Source organism: Herpailurus yagouaroundi, unplaced genomic scaffold, assembly GCF_014898765.1.
Source record: "Herpailurus yagouaroundi ecotype Mexico unplaced genomic scaffold, PumYag 189, whole genome shotgun sequence".
NCBI lineage: Eukaryota > Metazoa > Chordata > Mammalia > Carnivora > Felidae > Herpailurus > Herpailurus yagouaroundi.
In genome coordinates, this window is record NW_024412420.1 from 13,702,220 (window position 1) to 13,726,607 (window position 24,388).

Consider the following 24,388-nt stretch of genomic DNA (forward strand, 5'->3'; position numbering starts at 1 on the left):
ACAAAACAAAACTCTAGCGTCAATTTGGCTCAGGCTATTTCTGGTTGTGTGGCCCTGGAAAAGTCACTACACTTCTGTAAAATGGGGTTGCCCATACTGTGGTATCTTTGTCACCTGGGATTACTGGGAGGATGAGGGAGAATGAAATTAAATGAGGACTCCTTAGATGTTTGGAGATGCTGTAAGACGCTGAACAGAGGTCTGTCATATCATGACAGGAGGAACTGTTACCTCTCTATCCCCTCCTTGCTCCTCAAAGAGGGGAGATGAGAAGGAGAATGGACAAGATTTGCCCAGGTTCAGTGACCTGAATATAAAGGCCAGCCTGCTGTCTCCTGCTGGAGGAGAAACTGTGGAATACACTGACTCCTTCTCACCCTGGGTTCTACAAGTGGATGGCCGGTTAAGTCATTTCTCTGATTACATTACTTTGAGGGTGACTAAGGATGAAGTATGTCAGCGTTGTTCTATGAACAGATCCAACCCTAAGCAGGGGTTTAATCTGTCCCTTGGACACAAGAGAACCTGGTATGAGGGAGAAAGCATGAATACTGAATTTGGAAAGACCTGGATTTTCAATCTCTTCTACCTCACTCGGCTGTAAAATGAGAATGACATCAACTGTGTTGTTTTGAAGAAGTGGCATAAATCTTGCTTTTCTTCCTCTCTTTCCTCAGCTCTTTAGCAACCAGGAAAGTTCAAATGATAGAGATGGGTGATTAGCTAGAGCCAAACAAGTAGTTATACCCAGGACTCAAATCTAGGTTTCTTGAACCCTAGAATACTCTCTTCAGGTTTTTGCATTGGGTGTTTAAGAGCAGGAGAAAAGAACTATGGATGTCCCTGTCATTCCATTTTTTTTTTTAACTTTCACAAGTATTCATTCACTCAGCCAATGCACTATTTTTCAAATGCTTACTATATGCAGAGCCCCATGCCTCCTGTAGTACAGACAGTGTGAGCCAAACAAGACTGGTTCCCATCACCAAGGAGCTTGTCTTCATGTCCTCCTTTGCAAATTAACTCATATGGTTTTCACAAGGGATGACAGAAATATTAGGATTACGTACACTTTACAAAGGAGCAAACTGAAACACTAAGAGATAAAGGACTGCAGTGGCACAAAAACATAAACTAGTGTCTTTGGTGATCTACCCTGTGCTGCACGGGTTCCCAATGTACTGCGACAGTGAATAAAAGGTTTCTCTTAACTGATCTCTACGCTCGTTATCTTCTCTCACTCCATTCACTAATTCCAACCCCCCCCCCTCCGCCCCGCCCCGCCTCGCTAATAAAACATCATTCCTGAGAATCCAGGACGCCTGCAAAGAATAGGCCACTCCAGCAAAACTACAACCCGCCTGCGCCCATCCAGTCGTAACTTCCGGCTTCCATTACCCACGTGATCAGGTACGCTTGCTGCGCATGCCTAGTAGGAAGTCGGGCTATACCACTTTGCCTCACCGAGAGGGTGTATTTTGTATGTTTTTAAGTTTAAAACAGATTCCCGAGATTACGCTTGTATTATCTCAGTATTCACAGAGGATAAGAGTAAGTTTAGGGTGGCAGGAGATGAAAGGACTGGAGGGGAATATGGCGAAAGCGGAGCAGGGGATGGGCTCTCCCCTTCACAGATAATGGGAGGAGCCTGGCCAGAGCGAGTTCTTTCCTTTCGGCGCTGCGGCCGCAGCCATGAGGTGAGGGCGCGTGGGCCTCTGATTCTAGCTGATCCGAGGTGCGGGAGGGCAACAGGGCTTCCTTCCACGGCCGCGGGTGGGAGAGATGAGGTGGAGGCTGCCCTGAAGCAGCCGGTCCCGGAACTTGGGCTAGGCCGGAGCACACTAGGCCCCGGCCTCGAGGAGATGGGGGAGAGCGTCCCGAGAACTCTAGGCCGCGGGGAGGGAGGGCCCCGTGCCCCATACGGATCGCGGGTGACCTGCGCAGGCCGAGGAAGGGCTGCGGCGGGGACTAGGCTGTGGTCACCTTACTAGCTGGGTGCCCCGAATCGGAGCCGGTCTCTGCTTCCATGTGACGTAGGACACGTCTCTCGTAGGCCGCGGGCCTCAGACTGCTTGGAGTGAGGCGATCTCTAGCACTTTAACGCCTTCCACCCCATGGACGGTACATAAGAAAACTCTTAAGGTTAGCAGAACATAAGTTTATTACTGTGGTAAGACGAAAACTGGCCCAAGAAGCAAAGGATTAGCAAACCAGATACACCGGCCTCGGACTCTTCACATTAGACGCTTGTTTTTAGAGCTCAGTCCAGGAAGGGCAGAAGCCCCCTCTTCATCCAATTTTATCCGGTCTTACCTCTTTTTCCAGAGGAGAAGCCTGAGGCAGAAAAGTTACAGAATAGCTTGGGCTTTGTTTTCATTCCAGGACTGCCCGTTGCCCCACAGGAATGCCCAGCACAGGGTTTAACAAAGGTCTTGCTATAGGAAAGATACTTAATATGGGGTTGGAGAAAGATGTTTGCCCTGAATACTGAGAGCCTGCACATCATCCACTTTCCACGTTGTATGTTTCACAACATTAAATGATTGGAAGGCAGGTCTTACTGGGGATGCTAGTTTTTGCCCTGGAATGGATTCCAGAGCCTGATAGTGTTTTCTGTTTGTCACAGTATGCTCAGGCTTCAGAAGAGGCTTGCCTCCAGTGTCCTCCGCTGTGGCAAAAAGAAGGTCTGGTTGGATCCCAATGAGACAAATGAAATCGCCAATGCCAACTCCCGTGAGTTCTTGGGATCTTCTTCACCTTATCCCTTCCTCATTCTTTATGAGATGAAAGATTTCACGATCGTATTGACTCTTAACAAACCTAGGAAAGCTCATAGTCTGGGGTTTTCTGAAATGGAGGGTCCAAGAAATTTGGAGAGGCCAGAGGTCCTGTCCCTGCCATTTGCCAGAATGACAGGATAGAAGTCAATAGAAGTCAATGAAACAACCCAATGTCGTATTTATGATTATTGCTAGAGTTGATATTCTGTTTTACAGCTACGTGAAGGAGGTTTTGTTTTTTTTTTTTCAACGTTTATTTATTTTGGGGACAGAGAGAGACAGAGCATGAACGGGCGAGGGGCAGAGAGAGAGGGAGACACAGAATCGGAAACAGGCTCCAGGCTCTGAGCCATCAGCCCAGAGCCCGACGCGGGGCTCGAACTCACGGACCGCGAGATCGTGACCTGGCTGAAGTCGGACGCTTAACCGACTGCGCCACCCAGGCGCCCCATACGTGAAGGAGTTTTGAGGAGACAGTACAAGGACTGGGAGTAGAGATGGCCAGGGAAACGGTGAAGTGATGGATTGGGCAGACCTGGGGCCTCAGGCTTTAGCAAAGGCTGCGTGGCGTATGATTATTCAAGGCAGTTAAACAGGTGTCAGTCCTGCAGATAGCAACATAACCCACATTACTTCCATGTAATCATTGTTGCAGAAAAAAGTGTTCAACGATCTTTGTTAAAGATAGTAAGGCAGGCTTTATTCAGGACCATTGTTGCAAGTGTAGGACCACTGCAGTGGGATTTTACACTGGGGGACAGACTGCTGTCCAATCTGAACATAGCATGGTCAAGTAGGAATTCGTGGCGAAGAGGGTGATGTGAGGGTCAGTGTATGGAAGATTATTAAAAGGAAACCTTAGTGTCAAGGGGGATTCTGGCTAAACTGAGCTAACTGGGTTGTTGCTAAAGACCAGGCCGGGATGATCAGGCATTGCCTAGGAAATGTTGGTGGATGAAGAAACTGATCTGCTGTCAGGGGTAGGGGCTTCTGCTTAATTAAATTGACTTAAGCAGGCTTCTTTAAAAGACTAGAATTTACAAGGAAGTGCACAGGTGGGCCTAGGAGGTGGTTTGGGAGCCTGACGAAAGTTTGGTCAAGCAGAGAAGGTTGGTCAATATCAGGGAATTCCTTAACCAGTTTGAATTTGTGGCATTGTGATATGTGCTCAAAATATCCTAATCTTCAGAACAGTGGGTAATAGTTGAGACAGGATCTGAAGGACTAGGCCATATCTGCACACTTTTGATCACACGTCCCTAAGTACATAAAATTTGAGTGTGCTGTAAAACATCTCGAGAGATAGGGGGGAAAATCTTAACAGAAGAGAAACAAGCAGAAGTTCTAGTATTTGTATCATTTTTGAGTCCACTGGGCCAGGGATGTGAGCGATGTCCCTGGCTTGTCCTGTTTGGACTCTGGATCGTGACTGGTATTCTTGGGGCTAGGCCCCAGCACACTGACTAGATACATTATGTTTTCCCAGGTCAGCAGATCCGGAAACTGATCAAAGATGGGCTGATCATCCGGAAACCTGTGACTGTCCATTCCCGGGCTCGATGCCGGAAAAACACTTTGGCCCGCCGGAAGGGCAGACATATGGGCATTGGTAAGTGTGTTCTTCCCCTTTCTCCAAGACTCAAATTAGAGCTGCCTGAGTCTAGACTGAGCTATATCCAGGGTCTACCCCGCCCCGTTTTGTCTCCTCTTAAGCCCTTTTCTTACTCCTTGATATTTGGTGAGCTTTCTTTGTGTGCAAATCAGAAAGTTGACGATAGTGTTGGAGTTGAAGGTATTAGTAAAAAGAGGTCCTGTTCATTGAGCCCCTGCACTATGCCAAGGATTCTATTAGGTATTTGAAAACGTTGCCCAGCAAATTCTAAAATTACTTTCTAGGGTTAGGATACTTTAAGGAGGTGAAGGTCACACCGCCTTTAACTTACCATACTGCCTTGGTGCACACCCTGTCATACACACGTTATGCACCAAGTGAATGGGGAATAGTAGCCTTGTTGAGGCTTCCTTAAAATGAATAAATGAAAGAAATGCTTAGTCTCATCTGTAAAATGGAATTAATAGTACTGAAAATGAGTTCGGGCACTTGCCACATGACTGAGTGAATTATAAAGTCTATTAGAAATTGGTAGCTGTCCTTGTGACCGGTCAGCTGGCTCTAGTAATGGACTTGAGACCCAGGGGCACTACAGTGGGCTTAACTTCTCTTCCCTACAGGTAAGAGAAAGGGTACTGCCAATGCCCGAATGCCTGAGAAGGTAACCTGGATGAGGAGGATGAGGATTCTGCGCCGGCTGCTTAGAAGATACCGTGAATCTAAGAAGATTGACCGCCACATGTAAGCACACCCTCTTCTTGGCCCACTGAGACTCATTTGGTACTCTTGACAGCTTGTTCTCTGAACAGACCCGCAATCTGCCTCCATTGGCCTTGGGGAGGGAGCCGTGTCTTACGTTTGTTAATGTTTTTAATGTTTATTTTGAGAGACAGGGAGAGAGAACCCTATGGGGCTTTGTCCACGAACCTCGAGACCATGGCCTGGGCTGAAATTATGGGGTCGAATGCTTAACGGACTGAACCACCCAGGCACTCCTGTCTTAGGCCTTTTTAAGAAAAATTCTTCCATTCTGTCCTTTGTTATCTGCCTACCCCCTCCTCCTCCAAAACACACACCATCAGAATAGCCCAAAAATTGAACTTACCTGCCAGGCAACCTCTTGTATCTGGAAACTGCACAAAAAGTCTTGGTTTGGGGGAAACAGTCCGTACAGAACAGAGAGGAAAGGAACCTCGCATACTTAGGGACTTCGTGTAGAGGAGCAGACGCCGGGCCAGCCTCTGATCCCATCACTGACCAGAGCCTCTGCGCCTTACACCCTGCAGGTATCACAGCTTGTACCTAAAAGTGAAGGGTAATGTGTTCAAAAACAAGCGGATTCTCATGGAGCACATCCACAAGCTGAAGGCAGACAAGGCTCGCAAGAAGCTTCTGGCGTAAGTTTTGTCAGGAATTGGCCTCTGTTGTGGGGGCAGATTCTTTGATCTTTATTACAAAGGTTCTTCTGAGACATTTGAAATACACTAATGCATAATTTTGACTTGCTTTGACAGCTTGTCTGTCGGCAGTCTGTCCAGATCATAGCTGTTGTGTTAGAAATCTGTCCTCCTCTGTTCCCTACACCACCTACCATCATTGCAGGGTAGGGACTGGGTTAGTGGAAGCAGGAGCTCTTGGTGGCCCTGATGACTCATTCCTCAAGCTGACTAGGCTCAAAGGGAGAGGTCTGGGCCTGTGCTTCTGTATACTGAGCAGCTCATTCGTTCTCAAACTGACCCATCTTTTCTCTTCCATCATCCAGTGACCAGGCTGAGGCCCGCAGATCTAAGACCAAGGAAGCACGCAAGCGCCGTGAAGAGAGGCTCCAGGCCAAGAAGGAGGAAATCATCAAGACTCTGTCCAAGGAGGAAGAGACCAAGAAATAAAATCTCCTCTCTGTTGTCTGTACATAGTGACTTTGGCAGCAACACAGATCAGTTCTTGAATAAAACAAATCTTTACCTGTCAGTCTCTGCCTCCACAGAGTTTTTGGCCGTGTGGTTGGTCTTCACTATTTAGAGGGTCAGAACTAACCACACTGAGCATTGGGATGCCGGCCTTTCCTGGGTGCCTGTTTCCTTTCTTCCTTGACTCCTAGCATCTGGTTGTGCTTGTGTCCCTCCATCCGCGGTAGAGAGGGTTTTTGTTTTTATCTTGTTTTAGTTGAGTACAGGGCTTAATCTGAAGGGAGGGGAAGAATGGCTTCTACCCAAACCTCCAAAATCCTGTGCTTGAAAACTGCCCTTCACGGCAGGCAGTGGGGGACGTGTCGGAAGTGGTGTAAAATGTTGACTGGGAACCAACAGAAGTTGTGACATCAATTGTCACATTGTTTAAACAAAGTCATCAGAAAGTAATATGCATGCACTTGCCAGCTGTGCCCTGGGGTCCAGGGTTGAAGTCTATGCTAGAACTCCGCTGCCACCAGCCCAGAATCTATGCCACCTGGACTTTAACTGCCGACCCCATCCCAAGCTCCCCAAAAGACCTTGAGGTCTTTGGAGCATCCCAATTTCTAAACTTTTTTCCTACCAAAAGGATTTTTGGGGGCTCCTGGCTGGCTCAGTAGGAAGAGCATGCAACTCTTAAACTAGGGGTCGTGAGTTTGAGCCCCACATTGGGTACAAAGATTACTGAAAAAAGTAATTTTTGTTTTAAGTTTATTTTTTGAGAGCGGCTATATGAGCAGGGGAGGGGCAGAGAAAGAGGGAAACAGAACTCCAAGCAGGCTCCAGGCTCTAAGCTGTCAGCCAGAGCCCGACACAGGGCTCAAACTCACCGTGAGATCATGACCTGGAAAAAAATTAAAGTGTTTTGGTTTATACCCATCTCAGGGCATAAAGGAAAAAGCTTTTCTCAGCAGAAATTGAAATAAAGGCACATGATGTGAAAACCTGTTGAAGCCATTGTGAGTTGCTTAATGAATTCATACCCCCTTTTGTAAATAGTAAATTTTATTTTGCCACTTAGCTGGTAGTAAGAACCGCCAATAAATTCTTCAGTAAAGTATCTGCTCTGCGAACCAAGGACTGTTAGGCACTTTACACTGACTCCTATTGATTCTCTAATCTTCATAACATTGTAAAGTAGGGTTATTACCTTGTCTACTTCGCAGATGAGGGAACACGAAATGCTGGCTTCACATGGCTTGTGTTGGTGGGAAAATGGATTCAAGATGTTGAAGTAAAATGGGACTTGGCAGACATTGATCAGCTTTGGGGGACTGGGCAGGTGACGCTTCTGGTGTCAGAAGGAACCAACTGGGTTAGGGACAATGGCCAGATGTCCAGGTGGGAAGCATCAGTCGGCCAATTAAATGGAGGGCCAGAGTCTAGGCTGGGGAGAAAAGTTGCACAGAAGGGACCATCTCCTTTAGTTCTTGGCACAGGGAGGACTGGCATGCCTGTCCTGGTTTCCTTCCTGCCCTCCCCTTTCCTGAGGACCAGTGTGAAGGCCAGCGGGGGACTTCAGGGGATGTGTGGGCAGATGCTCCCATCTGCACTTGCGTGAGAAAGGCAGGACTAGTGTGTTCTTGGGAACACCAGACCCCCTCCTACTATGTCTTTAGGGTCCTCGTCCAGTCTGGACAGGGTGGGGCAGGAAAGCCCAGACTCAAAGACCCAGAGTCTTATGCACACCCATATGCATCAGAACCTGCCTTTGGGGTTCCTTCCCTGTTGCCACTGTAGCAACCTGTGTGAACTTTGTCCATCAGCTCTTGACTATAATCCTTTGCCGTTCCAAGTGTGGGGAAGCTGAAGGAAAGAGTCCTGGTCAAGCTCCCAGCTTGGATCGCAGGACACGGACACCTCCTTCCCAGGCCTGGCTGGGCCACAAGACGAAGGGCATTGAAGGCCACCCCACCTCCACGCCCTCAGGCAGTGGGGGGACTACAGGAAAGAGAAAAAGGTAACCCAAGCATGGGACCCTCCACTGGGCGTTCAAAACTTGCAACACAAAGCTGGTTTCCACCCTAGACCAGGAGATGGTGCTGTTCTCTCGCAGGTTGCTGCAGGTGTAGCAAACCCTCACTTTTGGGGTTGTTTTTGAAGGAGTTGAGGTGGGAGGTAGGAGCCTATCTCTTGGGAAGCCTTGGATTTAATCACTTCTTTCTGAAGCTCACCCCAGGCCTGGAGGTTACTTCTTTCCATGGGCCGCCAACCCCTTCCTAGGGCAGTGTCAGGGAGGGCCCCCTTAGCAGGCCGATCCCCTAAAGTAACCACTGGATCTCTTCCAGGTCCTGGAACCTTGGAGAAATTCTGATGGAAAGAAAGGTCCATTCTCTCAAGATCTTAGAACTAGTCCCACCATATAATTTTGCATACCCTTTAAAGGGGTTCACGGCCCTCAGATAAACACTCCCTGAGCAAATCCAATTCCATTTCTGGGGGAGGAAACTGAGGCCCAGAGAGGCCAGTGACTCCCCAGAATCTCAGCACCGCGTGAGCACCAGCACCTTTGACCCTCCCGACAACATGGGAGACTATGATTCAGAGTAGGTTGCTGCAGAGGTGCCGGGCAGCTGCTGTAGGGCCACGAGCTGGAGAAGGGGGACAAGGCCAAAGGGAGTGGTGCTAGCAAGGTGGGTAAGGCTGCACAGCGGGGCTCACTCTGTGTCACCGCCCCCTCCCCCCTCCCCGCCGACCTCTGGTATTCACCTCTCTGCTCTTTTAGGCCTCCTGTCTCCATTCCTAGGCTCCCCCTTTTTTTTGCATCTCTCCGAAGTCTGGCCTCATACTACATATGCCCAGTTAAGCTCAGGCAGAGATGGACGGAGGGAGGGCATGTGTGGGGCAGACAACAGAGCCAAATGGTGAGCTGGCACCACCAGTAGCTTCCTGGGCATTCTCTGCCCCAGGCCAACGGTGTTGCTGGCCCAGCCACCCCCAGAGTGGGCACAGAGGAGGGCAGAGGCTATAGTGGGGGCACCAGCTGTTCCCAACCCCCAGGCTGTGAGCATGCCGTTAGTGGTTCAGCCACCCGAAAAAGCTGCTGTACTCAGCAGTGCGGCAAATGGGCTAGGGAGGAGGCGGGGGTCCAGGCCAGCTGCCTGCTGGTGGCAGAGGCAAGTGGAGTGTGTAGAAGGCTTGGCTGAAAGGCTCTCACTCTCTACGGGGGGGGGGGGGGCTTTCGATTCCTGGAGCCCGTGGCCCAGTATCCTGGGGCGTCTCTATTTCCATCTCATTAGTTTAAGGCACTGAGGGACCCAGGTAAGGAAAGAGCTCAACCCGGGGACAAGAGACATGATTTCTGAGACTGGCTTAGTCACCAATTTGCTGGGTGACCTTGGGCAAGTTACTGGTCCACTCTGGGCCTGAATGTCCCTCTATATAAAAGGGGCAAGGTCGGGCTGGATAAGCTGTATGACCTTGAGTATGCCACCTAATATCCCTGGGCCTCAGTTTCTTCATCTGTGAAAAGGGGAGACCACCACTTTCCTCACTGGGTCACTGAAAGGATTAAATAAAATTCCTGGCATGGTTCTCCAAGCACAGCAGGTGCCACTTTACGTGAGGTCCCCTCTCTTTAAGCCACTGGCCTGGGCTTGTCTTCATTCCCCCCGTCAGAGGTCTTAGAAAGAGGAGGTCATCCTCCTCTGGCTCACCCGCGGAGCTCTAGGACCTTCCCTGGGTGAAAGGGCCCAAAGAAAGCTCAGCGTCTGGTCCCACCTGGCCTACCTTGCTTTGGGGTGGGGTGGGGGTGGGGGTGGGGAAGGGGGGCTGGGAGGCAGAACCGGTGGGTGCCTGTCAGAAGGGGCAGCCCCCACCCCCTGCATTCTGGCGGCACTGGCGGCATTGCCCTGGCACCCCCGCAGCCCGCCTCTCCCTCCCTCTGCGCTCCCCTCTGCCTATAAATAGCACAGGACGTGCCTGCCTTGGCGATGACGCGGCCAGGCGGGCGGAGGGGAAAGAGGCAGCTCTGCCGAGAGCAGGTGGGCGGCGGGCACCGCTGCGGGAGGGGCGCCGCTGCCGGCCCCCTTCGTGCCAGGCTCTCGATGACGGGCATGATTGAGTCATCTCAGGGCCCCACTGTCGGCGACTGTTCCCGCCGCCAGCCTTTCTGCCTGGGGCTTGGGGGGCGCGAGGCTGACCTCGGGTGGTCTCGGAGGGCACCGCTGGGTCGCTGGGTCGGCAGAAACGGTCCTAATGCACATGGTTGAGTGCCCGCTCCGCCGCCCTGGGGACACGGGTGCGCATCCAGCCTGAAAGTGACCGCAGCCCCACCCTCTCCCCTTCCAGCTTCCCGCAACACCCCCCACCCACCCCCACCCCCACCCCCACCCCCACCCTGCCGCCCTGTTTTCTTCTCAAGCTCCCCCCCAGATCCCCCATCTCAGGCTGGGGCGGTGGAAGGGAGTGGGGAGGTATGGGGACCCCTGCAACATCTGGGCCAGCTCCAGCGCCCCACCTGTCAGAGAGCCACAAATTCCTCCACCTCCAGGCTTGTCTTCTTTTGGAACCTCCAGCCCCCGCCCCACTCCTTGGACCTTTGCTTCCTCTCTCCCCAGCAGATACACAGAGCAGACAGGTTGGGACAAGAAACATTTATTTAGGGGACTGGGGGCTCAGCAGTGCCCCAGCCGACCCATCATGCAGCCTTATGTACAGTGGGCATTGGGCCCGCCCCTGGGATATTGCTGAGGGGGGCCCCATGGCAGCAAACAGGGCAGTGTGGCTTGAACCCCCCTCCAAGGGGGAGAAGTGGAGCAGGGGCCAGTGGGTAGGAGAATGTGTCCCTTCCACTGTATGGGAGGGTGTGACTGTGCCCAGGACGGGGACTGGCATTGGCTGGCACGATCAAGGGCACAAGAGGAGGCTCTGAGCTTGGGGGGAGAGGGAGGTTGGCACCAGAGAAAAGCAACCTGAAAGGGAGGGGTCCTCTTCATGAGTGCCAACCCACCAACAGGGTGCCTACCCCCTTCCTTTCCTGGTGGCCAAACACAATGATTTGCTGCCCTATCTCCCACTCCCTCTTCCTCCCAGAACTCTGTATCCAGGACAAGGGCACAGATACAGCCAGAAGAGGGACCCCTGCACTGAAGGAGGGGTCGCAGTGTTTCCTACAAAGCCCAGAGAAAGGGAGTGAGCAAGGGCCATCTGGAGGTCAGTCCTGAGGGCTGGGCTCCTGGGGGGGTGGCCTTGTGAGGCCTGGGACAGGAACTAGGAAATACTGACTCCCTGGGGCTGGTTGGCCATGGGGGACCAGGGAACTTGCAGAGTCCTGACAGTGAAACGGGGACTTGTTTTTTGTTCTCAGTCGGTTTCTGTTCATGTCCTTCTTGAGTGTCCTTTTCCGGTGGACAAGGGTACGATGAGGCTGTTCTATTCTACTTGAGGAGACAGTCTCTGGTTTGCAGCGCTATCCCCGGAACTCGGCCCTCCCCTCCTCTGTCCGCCCAGGTTTCAAGTAATAGGAGAGATTTCCGCAGAACTTTCCTGAGGAGTGATGGAGTGACAGAGGTGGGGACACCAGGAGGTGGAGTCAGGATCCTCCTGCAGCCCCGAATCCCCTCCCAACCCAGGGCAGAGAGCTGAGGGATTTGGGAAGTTACCTTCCCAAGGTCCCACTTCCAAAGCGGCAGCCGCAGGGTCACACACACATAGACCCAAGCAGAGGCTCTGTGGGGAGGGGGGAATGGTGCCGGGCATGCAAAGGTGGTGTGGACATGAGAAGGCTCTCTGGACAAAGCAGCGAGAAAATTCCTCAGGAATGCCCCCCTCCCCAGGGCCGCACTCAGCATGGCAACTGGGGGTGTCTGGGCACTGGCTGGACCCACCTGGAACTTCCTCATTCCCTCCCACTTTCTCCTCCTTCCTCACCCCCGAGTCCCAGAGCAGCAACTCCCTCAGGGCACCCTGGGACCCAAGAAATAAAACCTTCCTCTGTGCAGAGGGCTCCCAAGCCATGGGGGGTGGCTCCTAGGAGAGAGGCAGAGGCAGGAAGAGTGTGGGCAGATGCCCGTTCCTCTCCAGGGCCAGAAGCAAGGGCCAGGCTCGGGCAGGGGTGGCATCTGGGTTCTCTTGGCTCCTCTCAGATCTCGGTCAGGGCGTCGGCTGGCACCAGGCCCCGCTTCTTGCCGCTGCTGACGCGGATGAAGCCGTCAGCATCCTTGCTCCTGCCCACACCCACACAGATCTGAGTGGGAGAGACACGGAGCTGAGTCCTGGCACCTGCCTACAGCCCTGGCCCCGAGTCCGGCTGATGGCTCCCAGGGGGCCACCCCGGGGAACGATGGGACCAGGATCAGATGTGGTTGGAGACATCAGCTGGGGTGATGGGAGCAGATCCCATGAGGGCACTGGGCACGGCAGCAAGACCAGAACATCAGCAGACACTGAGCAGCACTTTGGGGCTGGCCTGAGCTCCACCTCCCCCCCCCCAACCCCCCCCACCCCGCCCCCACCGCCCCGGCAGAACTCCCATTTCACAGAGGGGGGAAGGGGAGGAAAAGGGCTTGCTGGGGGTTATGCAACAAGACAGAGGTATAGCCAGCATTCAGACCCAAGCCTCTAGGCTCCTAATCCAGTGCTCTTTCCCTCCCCCAAGCTGTCTCTAACCACATTCAGCCCCCTGCCTGTGTCGGTCACCAGCCCCGATTCCCAGCAGGGTCTGACAGGAGGCCCCGCGGTCACACCTTTCTAACCTGCCTTCCCTCCTGCTGCCAGGCTGCAGTGTCCTCCTCCAGGGCAGTCGCCTGTGCCCCCACCGCCTCTCTCCCATGTCCACCTCTCCAGCCACTGCAGAGCCCGGGCACTCACCTGGTTCTCCTTGAGGCTCATGTACCCCTGCTCCTTGTTCCCGGAGAAGGGTTGGCAGCTGCGCCAGACGTTCTCTCCCGGCCTTACGCGCTGCACAAAATTGGCTGGGAAGAAGCCAACCCGGTCGCCAATCTTCCCCTGGGGATGAGGCTGGCAATGAGCACCAGAGCCCCCCGCCCCACATTGATGCAACTCAGAGCCAAAGCCATCAAACTCCAGATCCTGCGCTCTCTGTATCCAGAGCCCCCAGTAGGGTGGCTTCAGGACTGCGATGGGCATGAGGTGGGTAGGGGGACAAGGCTGAGGCAGGGAGGGTCAAGGTGAGAGCAAGTCCCAAGTGTTGGTCCTATGGGCTTGGCTAGGGCACGTGGTGGGAGGAGGGGTGGTCTTTGGGCCCGGAGAGAAGGTGGGGCAGTGCCAGTTGAAGTGGTGGAAAAGGGTCGGGTGCCTACCGGGGTGTCTCTGCTCCCCACCCTGCCAAGTCACCTTCCACCAGTCCTCGTTAGAGTCATCCACCAGCAGGATCCGGTCCCCAGGCCTGGGAGGACAGAGCTGGGGTCGCAAATGGACAGGAGGGACCTGCCTTTTCTGCATCTTAACCATCTTGGGTCCCCCAGGTCCCCAGCATGCCCCCCCCCCACAGTGGGGGGAGGATTCTTGACGCCCTCGGAGGACACGGTGACCACAGGTACAGCAGACTCTCTCTAAGACAGAGCCCGGGCGGGGCAGAAGATCAGCACCAGTCCCTTTTGGACTCTGGGCAGTCTAGCTCTTCTTTGGGCTCAGCTGCCTCAAGCATGCCAGGAGAAGTTTCCCGAAGGTCCCCCTCACACTCATGTTCCAAGGTCTGGGAGCAGAGCCCTGAGGTTGGAGCCAGGTGGCTGTCCAGGGGGGCCGGACCACAAAGAGGACTTACTGCAAAGCCAGGTCATTGTTCTCTTGGGGCAGAAACTTGTAGAGAGCGACATAGGAGTACATGGGCCCCACATCCTTCCGCAGAGGGGGTTTTGCGGGCTGTGGAAAAGTCTGGATCAGTGACGGGAGGGGGACACGATCCTCGCTCCACCCACCGTTCGCTTGCCCTGACCTTACCCTCTCTGGGGGGGTGGGGAGAGGTTGGCTAGGAGGTGGGACACGGTGCACCTGGGTCAATGACAGGGAGAGGTCAGACTCTCCTACCTTCTGTGTTCACCCTCGGGGGACTGGGCCAAGGATGGAGAAGGGGAACACTCCTCTGCCTGCTGCACCCGGGAACTGCCCACTCGTGGGGAGTGGGCCCAGGGAGTGGGCACGATAGCCATTGGCTCCGCGGTGGGAGGGCAAATACCCCCTGCCTTCCTCGCCTCCTCACCCTGGCACTGTCCATCCCCGTAGGCTGAGGACAAATGATGGGGCGGTGATACTCCCACTCACCATGCTCTTGCCCACCTATGCGTCAATGACAAGAAGGGACGTCCCCTTCCAATCTGGCCTACGAGGGCTCAGCACCAGCATCACCTCACCTGCTGTCCAGGGCTCTTCTCCTCTGGTCCTGACCCTTCGCTCTCGGCCGGGGCTGTGAACACTAGAGATGCCAGGGCAGGGCCAGGGCGTCAGGCAGTAGGGAGTGGCCTGCACTGTGTTCCATTCCCGCCTCTGGCTCCCACCTGTACTCACCACTGTCGCCAGGGCCCTCCTCTGAGCTGCGGATGCTGCCTTCCCCATCCTCGGTCAGCTCATCCCGCTCACTCTGGGGCCAAATGGGGGGAGGGCTCAGTCCCCGGACCCTCAGCCTCAGAGACTCCTGCCCCCCAGGCGCCCCTCTGGTGCCTGACGTACCAGGCTCCGCGTAGGGGACTCAGAGGTACTGCTGAAGCTGGAGCGGTTCATCAGTGCCAAGGAGGTGCCATAGCGCAGCGTCTCGTAGACGGGGTCTACCTTCCCGCTGGCCCCTGCCAAGGAGCCACCCTAAGGCTGGGCACCCAGCTGCCAGCCTTGCTCTGCCCTGAAGCCCCGGATCACTTTCACTCTCTCGGCCCCAGCCAAGATGTCCTTCCTTTAACCACCTGCCCCATCCCTCCCCCAGGCCCCTCTCTGCCCACACCAGTCTTCCCCAGATCCTCTTGGACTAACTCCCCAGCCTTCATATCTCTGGACACCTTCCCTATCCTTGCAGATGAGGACAGCGCCTACCTCATCCTCTATTCCCTCTCCTTCTCGGTTCAGGCCTTCGTGCAAATGGTGATTAATGGATGATTTGTGTGATTATCTATTTCATGTCTAGCTCCCTTACTAGACCATGAACTCCACCTTCTTCAGTGCTGTGTCCCCATGTCTAGCACAGTGCCTGGCACTTAGTAAGTGTTGATAAAATGCCTGTTGAAGGATGAATGAATGAATGGATGGATGAATGAATGCATGAATGAACCCTACATTCGGGACAAGGGCATTCAGAGAAGGGAAGTGCCAAGAACCAGAAGAGCCATGCAACTCAGGTGCCCATCTGAGGAACGTGTGGGTTTCTCACCACACTACGGTGGGATCAGGGGCAATGGGGGGGACACTCACCAGTGGGTGGGGACTCTCTGCTTGTGACACAGGCTGGGGGTGGTTCATGCACCAGGAGGGGGGAGCTGAAGTTTCGACGGAAGGAGGAGGACTAAGGCAAGAGGGGGGCAGAGAGAGGGCATGGGGATGTCACAGCCCACCGAGAGCTTGGCCTTCCCCAAGCCCAAGGACTACTCCACAGGAGGAACCCGTCTGGAGGGGGGCGCTCATTCCCCCACATGCCAGTCCTGGGGAGCACTCACAGCCAGCCAGCCCTGCGTGGTCCCCACTCACCACCTTGCCTGGGCATTGCTGGTGGGAGATCTCCTCGGAGCACCAGAGGTGGACGCTGACTTTGCACGTCTTACACCGCAAACCCTGCTTGGAGTTTCCTGGGAAGAATTTGGCGTCAACAAGAGGGATTCGGCAAAGGAGGAGGCATCCGAGGGCAAGGAGCAAAGAGGACAGGTTAGGCCATGGGACAGAGGAGGGGGGGTTGGGCATCCTCATGTCCGCCTCGGGGTCTAGTGCTTACCCCTCATACAGTCAAGGCACCGAAGCCTGAGTTGTTAGTACCTACGGCGACACTGGACACCACCCCCCCGCCAAATTGTTCATTTGTCCACCCAGCGTGAGGGGCACAGTTAGGACTGCGGGCCCAACATCAGCCGGTTCCCTAGGAACACTCCCCACACCCACCCTGGCCCCTCTCCTTGACAGGCCAGGCACCTACCCACAATGATCTGGTGGCATAGCTCACAAGGGCTGGCTCTCTTGAAGACGTGTTCCTGGAAGCTGTGCAGCCTTACTGGTTTGAGTGGTGCCAGGGGCCGTGGGATTGGGCAAGGGGAGGGGGCCGGGGTAGGGAAGCTCCCATCTGTAGATGCCGGTGGTGGGGAGGGAGGGGGCAGCGGGGTCGGGGGCGTCAACAGCACCTCAGTGGGGCACTTGAGCTCAGAGCCTGAGCGAAGGAAGAAGTTCTCCACACTCTTACTTCGGAGGATGGTCTTGAGGGAAAGTGAGCGCTTGAACCGCTGGAGCTGAAAGGGGAAGCAGGGGTGGGGGTGGGGGGTTATAAGTGGAAGCCAGAGGGGACCAGGTCTGGGCCAGGATGTCTCCTTGGTCAGTGGCAGCCTGAGGCTGAGGGCCAGAGGTGAGATGAAGTACTGAGAGGCTGCCACGTTCCAGAAGGTGGTCACACTCCCGGATGCCCACGGGAGCCCGGTGCGTAACCTCCATGAGCCAAGGGGTTCTGGCTGGGCCCGCAAGATTGGAGTGGTGAGGGCGGAAGGGGGACTGGCCGGTCAGAGAGCAGCTGCTGGTGCGCTCCAGACAATGTAGGCCTGTCCTCGGGGCCAGCCCAGCAGTGCCAGGTTTTCCACTTTTTCAAAAGAAATCTAGACTTTTATGTGAATTTGGATGGAAACAAATTCAAGAGGTTTTATTTCCTTTTTTTTTTTCATTGCAGAAATGGTAGTGTACTATGTTTCCTAGCCTTGCTTTTCTCACTTAACAGTAAATCTTGGAAATCGTTCCATACCAATACATAAAGACTTTCATCATTCATGTTTATGGCTACGCAGGATTTCATTGCATGGGTGTACCATTTACTCGAGTTAAAAAGAATAATACTTTGGGGGTGCCTGGGTGGCTCAGTTGATTGGGTGTGGGACTTTTGATTTCGGCTCGGGTTATGATCCCAGGGTCATGGGATTGAGCCTGCTTAAGATTCTCTCACTCCCCAGGTGCCTGGGTGGCTCAGTCGGTTAAGCGTCTGACTTTGGCTCAGGTCATGATCTCAGGCTCCCACTGACAGCGCTGAGCCTGGAGCCTGCTTCGGATTCTGTGTCTCCCTCTCTCTCTCTGCCCCTCCCCTGCTCATGTTATTTGTCCTCTCAAAAAAAAAAAAAAAATCCTCTGCCCTGCGCGTGTGCTCTCTTTCTCTCCATAAAATAAAATAATAATACATGGGGGGCACCTTGGTGGCTCAGTCGGTTAAGTGCCTGACTTTGGCTCAGGTCATAATCTCGTGAGTTTGAGCCCCACACCAGGAGCCCACTTCAGATTCTTTTTCCTTTTCTCTCTCTACCCCTCCCCACTCTCTCACAATAAATAAAAACAAAAACTTAAAAAAAATAGTAACACTTTGGGGGCTGAACAAAACATGCCAGGTCCCCAGTTTTCCATGTGTTCTTGAGAGTGGGGGAGTGGTCATCCTGGACCCTCATCCTCAAGGCTGATTCTTCCTCCAAAATATCTCTCCGGCGCATATAATCCCCTCATCACCTCCACAACCCTGCCCTAGTTCAGGTCCGGAACCCCTTGCCTCCACCCTGCCCATCTCCCCCTGCTCTCCATACACCTGCCAGGGAGGTGATCCCTGACCTTGCTAAAAACTTTTCATGGCTCTTCAGGACACAGTCAAGGCCCTTGCCCCAATCATGAGACTCTGCAAGTTGGACAAGCTTTCCCTTCCAACCCATGCCTTCCACCTGCAGCCCAGACACGGGGGTTCTTGAACTCAACCATGTTTTATTCCTCCAAGCTTTTGCTGTGTTTGCCCTCTTCTCTGCCTTATCCAGTGAGTACCCTCTTTATCCTTCGGGGTTTCCAGTGACTGTTCCTCCTTTGGGAAGATGTCTCTTCTTCTCCAGGAATTCCATTTAGTATAACAGCTCCCACTCCGGGGCCCATTGCACCTAGTACTGACTTCCATTATAAATCCAATCTGGTTTACGTGGTGGTCATTTACTTCTTACTCCCCCCCCCCCCAGGAGACTGGAGCCCCTTGAGGGCAGGAACGGTTGCTTTAACATCCTCCCGGCCCCCCACAACACACACACAGCCTCAGGACATAGTAGGTGCTCAGTGAATATTTGTTGACTGACTGATGACCCAGTGGCTGGAATCCTACGTGCAGCCCATGTTCTGGAGCACAGGGTCAATTCTGCAGTGAGGCCAGGGTTACTTCCACTGCTCACCCCAACATACCCTTCTTGAGTCTGCCCAGAGTGAAGTCTGGAAACATCTCTAGCCAGATCCCGGAACCTCTTCCTTCCTATCGATAGCCCCCTTACCCCTGCCCACATATTCCCATCAGTGATAGATAAAAGGGGCCAGTGGCCTGGCTTCAGGCAGGGAGACTTGGCCAGGGTTCCCAACTGGCACATCAAGCAGCCTGTGTGGCCCCAGGGAGGCCAGCAGGCAGCAAGACATAGGGAGAAGCAGAGAGGGACACATTTAAGGGTGTCTGTCTGGCTCAGTCAGTAGAACATGTTACTCTTCATCTCAGGGTTGTGAGTTTAAGCCCCACAGCGGGCATGGGGTCTACTTAAAAAAGAGAGAGAGAGAGAGATTGAGATTTGGACATGAGGCAGGCCCCAGTGTGACAGCTGGGAGGCCAGAGCCTTGGGGTGTCTGGCGGGCTAAGTTCCCCAGCTCTTTCCAAATTCAGCTTCCTGGATAGCACTGTGGGCTTCTTTGTGTGTCTAAGAGAAGCAGGGCCCCAGGCCTCAGATACCTGGGTGTTAGGGCAGAAGTGGAGGGCCAGAGGGACAATTAATTAGAACACAAATGTATTCTGTGAGCCAGTGTGGCGTTGGAGGCTCTCACAGACCCTCACGATTCTGCCCAGGGGCCAGAGCATAGAGCACAAGAGGTCTCTGGGAGGATGTGCTGGAGGTGGGTGCAAAGCTAAACCGACCACCTGAAGGCAGGTCACTTCACTTCCACTCTTGGGCCTCAGTTTCCCCACATCCAAGAGAAAGGAGTCAGGACCAGATGCTCTCTAAGCAACACAAGGCTCTGGGTCCAAAAAGCAAAAACCTAAACTTAATGATATGACGAGGGGCTATCATATCAGAATACTGGAATTGAGGTAGCACTTCATAAGCAGCACCTCATTAATCCTGGCATTACCACCCCCGAGACACTGATAATCACTGTCCCACTTTGCAGACGAACTCATAGGCACATAGGAGTTAAATCACCCACCCATAGCGAGACCTCAGCTGGTAAGTGGCAGAGACAGAACTTGAACCAGTGGCTTTGGCTGTTAAGTCCAAATGACCAGAAGGGCCCCGCTGCTCTGGGCTCTGCCGTGGCCCTCACCCCTGCTTCTCAGCTATGCCATGGGCATGGCCACCAGGTCAATCATGAAATTTAGGGTTGAAAGGAACCTGAAAGACTGGCCATCTAGAGCGGTCCCCAGCCCACACTATCATCTCACAATGCCTTGGCCATGTCACTTCTGAGTGGTTGTCTGACTCTGTTGGTCACCTCCTGTGGCAGGAAGCACACCCTCTCTTGCGCCAGTCATTCCATCTTTGGGCAGCTGCAATCCATGGAAAGCGCTTCCCTATATAGAGCTGAAACCTGCCTCCCTGAGATCTTTGCCTATCGGCTCTGCTCCTCCCTTGGCTCCCGAAAGGGCTACTCCCCTCTTCTACATATCAGTCCTTCAAATATTTGAAGACATCAGTCATGTTCCCCCCTCCCAAAGCTGTTTCCATAGTAATCGCCACAGGATGAGATTTTAAGCCGCCTTACTCTCCAGCCTGTGCCCTTTCCTGGTCTTCCCTTGGCCCCAGTGCCAAGAGCTACCTCTCTGCAGGGTACCAGAGGTCTCTGGAACAGAATGTTCCCCAGCACTGGGGCAGCCCCAATTCTGCTCACTGACTCCCTGGCTCAGCTGTGGGTTCCAGATCCCAGGAGGGCAGAGAAGCAGGAAGGAACAACATACTACCTGGAGTGGCTGGCAGATGTCAAGGGTTGTGGCTGAAGAGCAGGATGGGGGCACCTCTTCCAAATAGCTTGATGCCTGTCCACTCAGAGACATCTAGTTTGAGTGCCCAAACCTCATTTTGGCTCCGCGTGGCCAGGCACTCCTAGTTCCCAGAGAGGACTTTTTCCTATCTCCCATCAGCTATCTTTTTGGTGCCCCCAGTGTCCCAGGAACCATTGCCTGGCATGGGGAGAAGTTGCCATGTACCCTGGCAAGCTGGCCCCCCTGGATGCTATTCCCTCCTGATGATGCACCAGGAGCCTGTCTGGCTTAGAGCCTGGACCACCAGGCCTGTTCTTCTGAATCCCCTCCCAGAGGCTGGGTTTGGCCAGCCTGCCTCCTCCCCACCTCCCCACATACTGGATGGTCCCTTCTATTCCTCAACTCCCTACAGCATCTCCTTACTTCCCTCCAGCTCCTGAAAGGGCACTAGGCAGCTGGCGGTGGGTGGTGGCGGATGTGGCACAAGCTGACTCAGATGGCAATGTTGGCATGGCAGGGTCTTCCCAGGGATGGCACTAAAGGGGGTGATGGAACCACCCAGCGGTAGGATGGCATGGGGACCCAGAGATGGCAATGGTGACACTAGGAGGGTCACGGAGTAGCTTGAATACAGGGATACGAGCCAACCTTAGGGTGGGAAGGAGACTGGGCTTGGGCTGGCAAGAAATGCCCAGGAGACCCCAAGCACTGACGAATAAGCCTGGAATGCTGGCTTCACTGCCCAATGGGCAGTGTTGCACCTGCTTCAAGCTGAGTTGGGTGGGCCACAACCCTCTTCCTTCCCCCTCCCCAAGCCCTATAGTCTGGAGACCAAAGCTTCTTAGGGACAGGTTGAGGTGGGGGGAGCTAAAGGGGCTGGCGGGGCCCTGAATTCTCTCCCTGCCCACTTCTACCCTCCTGAATACCCCCACCCAGACCGGCAGCCCAGCCTGTATTGTTATAACAGTCCTTCGCAGGGGTGAGATTTAGGGGAGGGGGGTAAAGGGACAGGGCAAGGTGTGCAATTTCCCTCCCCTCTTGCTCTTGGGATCTCCATGGCTCAGATTCAGAGGTGATAGCACTGGATGGTCCTTGGGCTGGGAGGAGGGAGGTACAGACCTGCCGGGCCCTGACCTCCCCCTGCCCACAGGGCTGAGTTTGCAGCCTGTGGGTTTGCTGAGGCAGCAAGGCCCAGGCTCCTGCCTGCCTTTGGAGAGCTCTTAAGGAGGGGGGCGGGCAGCCAGGCCTCCTGTGGGAAGAAAGGTAGGGCCTGGGAGGCCCCCATACCCTTAGGAAGCAAGCAAGGGAATTGTGTATGTCCGTCTTGAATGACTAGAAGGCAACTGAGAAGGCCAGGGATATTGGAACTCAGGATGGGGCTCAGCTCCCTGGACCCTCTGGGTTTTGTTTTTTTTTTAAGCTGTCACAAATGCTACAAACAAAATCCTCCCACCCCCAACACCTCATTCCTTTCCTAGTACAGACCTGGGTCTCTGAGAGGCAGTTAACTCTGTGGTCTGAGAGACCACAGTCTCATTCTCAGGAGGGGGCAGAAGAAGGTCAAGTTGGGATCTGAAGACTTTGACATGGAGACCCAGTGGGTCCCTCTCGTTTAAAGGTGGAACGCTACCTGGGGTATCTCAGCCAGGCCCTACCCTGCCCCTACTCATCTACCCCTGGTCATTTTCTTGATGACCTTGACCTTGAATTAACCTCGTACCCTGAGGGGTGGCCTAGACAGAATTAGGATCAAGATAGAAGCTGGAAAGAGCTCTTGACACCGAAGGAGCCAAAGACCCCACCCATTTTTGGTCTTTAGTGGCCCCGCTCCTCATCTGGACAACAGGAGCAGGTGGGAACAAAACACCAGGGTGCAGAGGAGAGGGAAGGAGGCTTTGGCCTGAAGTCTGGGGAGGGGGCAGAGAGCACCCTTGACACAGTCTCTTTTTCTCTCCCCATCCCCAGCCCGCTCAGTTCATGTTGCTCCCCCGCAGAACTTCTTGCGGGTCAGTGTGAGCACCTAGAACTTGGAGAGGAAGCAGACAGATTAGAGGTGGGGGTTAAATTTAAGTGGTGGCCTCCCCCAATCCCTTCAGCGCCAGGAGTCTGGGCTCCGCCTGCCTTCACTGGGGAATAATTTATTCATTGTGACTCCCGCAGGAGTAACAATCATACATAATTAGGGTTAATTATGACATTCATTAATTACGATGACTTCTCTTTTTGCTTCCACCCACCCTCTCCCCGGCGCCCTGTCCGGCTCCGGGGGTGGGGGGTGGGGCTGCCTGCCCTTCTGCTCTGGAGCCGCAACAACAGTCCCCCGGTCCCCGCCCGCGATGGCCAGCGCTGCGGCAGCCCCCAGCGCGCACTCGGAAGCTACGCACCTCGGGCCGTGGCCTCACATCCCGGAGCCTAACCTGGTTGGGAGGGGGAAATGCAGGACTGCAGTGGGTCCGAAAGAGACAACCGGAGAGACTCAGAGATAAACATATAGAGAAAGCGGGAAAGACACCAAGACCGACAAACAGGTTGTAGAGACATTTTCAGAGAGACACAGGCAAAGACAGAGGGACAGACTGAGCTACAGACATAGACCTGCGGGCGCGAGAGGGGTGCGCCTCGCACGCACACACCGGCGCGTACACCGGCCCACACCCGCTACACACCGCTACACGTTCCCGCCGCCTTCGCTGCGCCGATTCCCTCCAACAAAGCCGAGTTACAACCTCCCAGGAGGGTCTCGGCAGCGCGTCCGCTCATCACGCGCGCAAGGGCGTGTCGTGCTTGTGTGATGTGGGCTCCTTGCGGCCCCTCGTCGCGAACCCCCTCGCCCCGGTCGTCGCGCAGAGCCTTCGGCATTACACGGGTCCCGCTGCCGTGACCCCCGGGCCATCCGAGCCCACGGTGGTGACCGCGTCGGGAAATGGGCACCGGGGCTGGGGGGCGCACCGGGCAGGGGTCCAGGCCTCTTCTCCTGAGTTACCTTGGTTTCCTGGAGGGCAGAGACGGTCCCCGGGGGGGTGCGGGTGGCCGCGTCATCCGGTTCGTTCTCCTTCTCGCTCATTTCGGTCATGGTTGGGGTAGAGAGGAAGAGGGGGTGCCAAGACCCGACGGCAGGCCCCCTGGGGGCAGGTGGCAGGTGGCAGACGTCTCTCTGGGACCCTCAAGCCCTTTTCCAGAGACTGCCCCCCAGTGAACCCCAGGAAAAATCCGCCCCAGGAAAAAAGCGACCCCCCACTCCCGGGAGCGGGTGGAGAAAGTTCCCGGGTTGGCCGGTGAAGAGGGGTAATTACGGGGAGCCGCTGGAGCCGGACGACCCCGGGAAGGAGGACCGAGGGTCTGCAGAGGATGCTGCTCGGAGCGAGGGGAGGAGGGAAGTGGGGACGCGGGGATGTGCTGAGGGAGGGAGCGGAGGAGCAGTCCGTGTCCGGCCGGCTCCGCCGTCCTCTGCGCCCGCCCCCCATCCCTCTCCCCCTCCCCCCACCGGCCCCAGCCCGGCACCCGGAGGCCCCTCCGCCCAGTCCTCGCCTTCCAACTTTGATTTAGGAGGTCGCCTGGTCCCTCCCCCTTCCCTCCTAAGCTCCCCCGCGCCGCTATGCAAATCAGGTTCTCAGCTATTGGCTGCCGTGGTGGCCAGGAGCGTGAGATGGGCGGAGCCTGGGGGGGGCTCGACAAGATGGGGAGGAGCCTGAGGGGTAAGTGGCCAAGTGGGGAGGAAGTGGTTTTACACTAAAAGACCCGGAATGGGGGGCGTGACAAAGTGGAGGAAAGATTTGGCAGATCACATTCGAGTCTGGGCGGGATTGAGGGAAACAGAAAAAAGGTTGGATCTGCAGGATAGCTGAGAGTGAGATCGAAGTTAGGACCCTCTGATAGCGAAGTAGTGGACAAATATGGACCCTTCTGCCGCATTAACTGGATGTCTCTGCGAGGGAGACTCCCAATA

At 54.7% G+C, this 24,388-nt stretch overlaps 2 protein-coding genes across 4 annotated transcripts; one reads left to right on the top strand and one right to left on the bottom strand.

Annotated features, from left to right (window-relative positions):
* Positions 1 to 1,572: 1,572 nt before the first annotated feature.
* Positions 1,573 to 6,360, top strand: RPL19 (ribosomal protein L19). Of its 2 annotated transcripts, none has more exons than XM_040497370.1 (6): positions 1,573 to 1,697; positions 2,627 to 2,733; positions 4,267 to 4,389; positions 5,013 to 5,133; positions 5,679 to 5,789; positions 6,155 to 6,360. In XM_040497370.1, exons 1-6 carry the CDS (start codon positions 1,693 to 1,695, stop codon positions 6,276 to 6,278), a joined length of 591 nt encoding a protein of 196 aa, XP_040353304.1. In that variant the 5' UTR covers positions 1,573 to 1,692; the 3' UTR covers positions 6,279 to 6,360. The 2 variants fall into 2 exon arrangements, with proteins under 2 accessions (XP_040353304.1, XP_040353302.1); XM_040497368.1 differs by having other exon boundaries at positions 1,623 to 1,735.
* A 4,561-nt stretch (positions 6,361 to 10,921) lies between these two features.
* STAC2 (SH3 and cysteine rich domain 2) lies at positions 10,922 to 23,913 on the bottom strand. 2 transcript variants are annotated; one of them, XM_040497372.1, is made up of 11 exons: positions 23,426 to 23,913; positions 16,411 to 16,717; positions 15,975 to 16,069; positions 15,699 to 15,789; positions 14,970 to 15,082; positions 14,808 to 14,880; positions 14,654 to 14,715; positions 14,068 to 14,165; positions 13,638 to 13,689; positions 13,152 to 13,289; positions 10,922 to 12,528 (listed from the first exon to the last, which is right to left on the bottom strand). In XM_040497372.1, exons 1-11 carry the CDS (start codon positions 23,513 to 23,515, stop codon positions 12,424 to 12,426), a joined length of 1,224 nt encoding a protein of 407 aa, XP_040353306.1. In that variant the 5' UTR covers positions 23,516 to 23,913; the 3' UTR covers positions 10,922 to 12,423. The 2 variants fall into 2 exon arrangements, with proteins under 2 accessions (XP_040353306.1, XP_040353305.1); XM_040497371.1 differs by having other exon boundaries at positions 15,972 to 16,069; positions 23,426 to 23,911.
* Between the last annotated feature and the right edge of the window lie 475 nt (positions 23,914 to 24,388).

Excerpts from the sequence above, each read along its gene's own strand:
- RPL19 (XM_040497368.1), top strand. The coding sequence starts at position 1,638 with ATGGGAGGAGCCTGGCCAGAGCGAGTTCTTTCCTTTCGGCGCTGCGGC. Across the intron at positions 4,390-5,012 it reads GGGCAGACATATGGGCATTG|GTAAGAGAAAGGGTACTGCC; the intron begins GTAAGTGTGTTC and ends TCTTCCCTACAG. Across the intron at positions 5,134-5,678 it reads AAGAAGATTGACCGCCACAT|GTATCACAGCTTGTACCTAA; the intron begins GTAAGCACACCC and ends TACACCCTGCAG.
- STAC2 (XM_040497371.1), bottom strand. The coding sequence starts at position 23,515 with ATGACCGAAATGAGCGAGAAGGAGAACGAACCGGATGACGCGGCCACC. Across the intron at positions 15,790-15,971 it reads AGCAATGCCCAGGCAAGGTG|TCCTCCTCCTTCCGTCGAAA; the intron begins GTGAGTGGGGAC and ends CTCTTGCCTTAG. Across the intron at positions 12,529-13,151 it reads TGAGCCTCAAGGAGAACCAG|ATCTGTGTGGGTGTGGGCAG; the intron begins GTGAGTGCCCGG and ends TCTCCCACTCAG.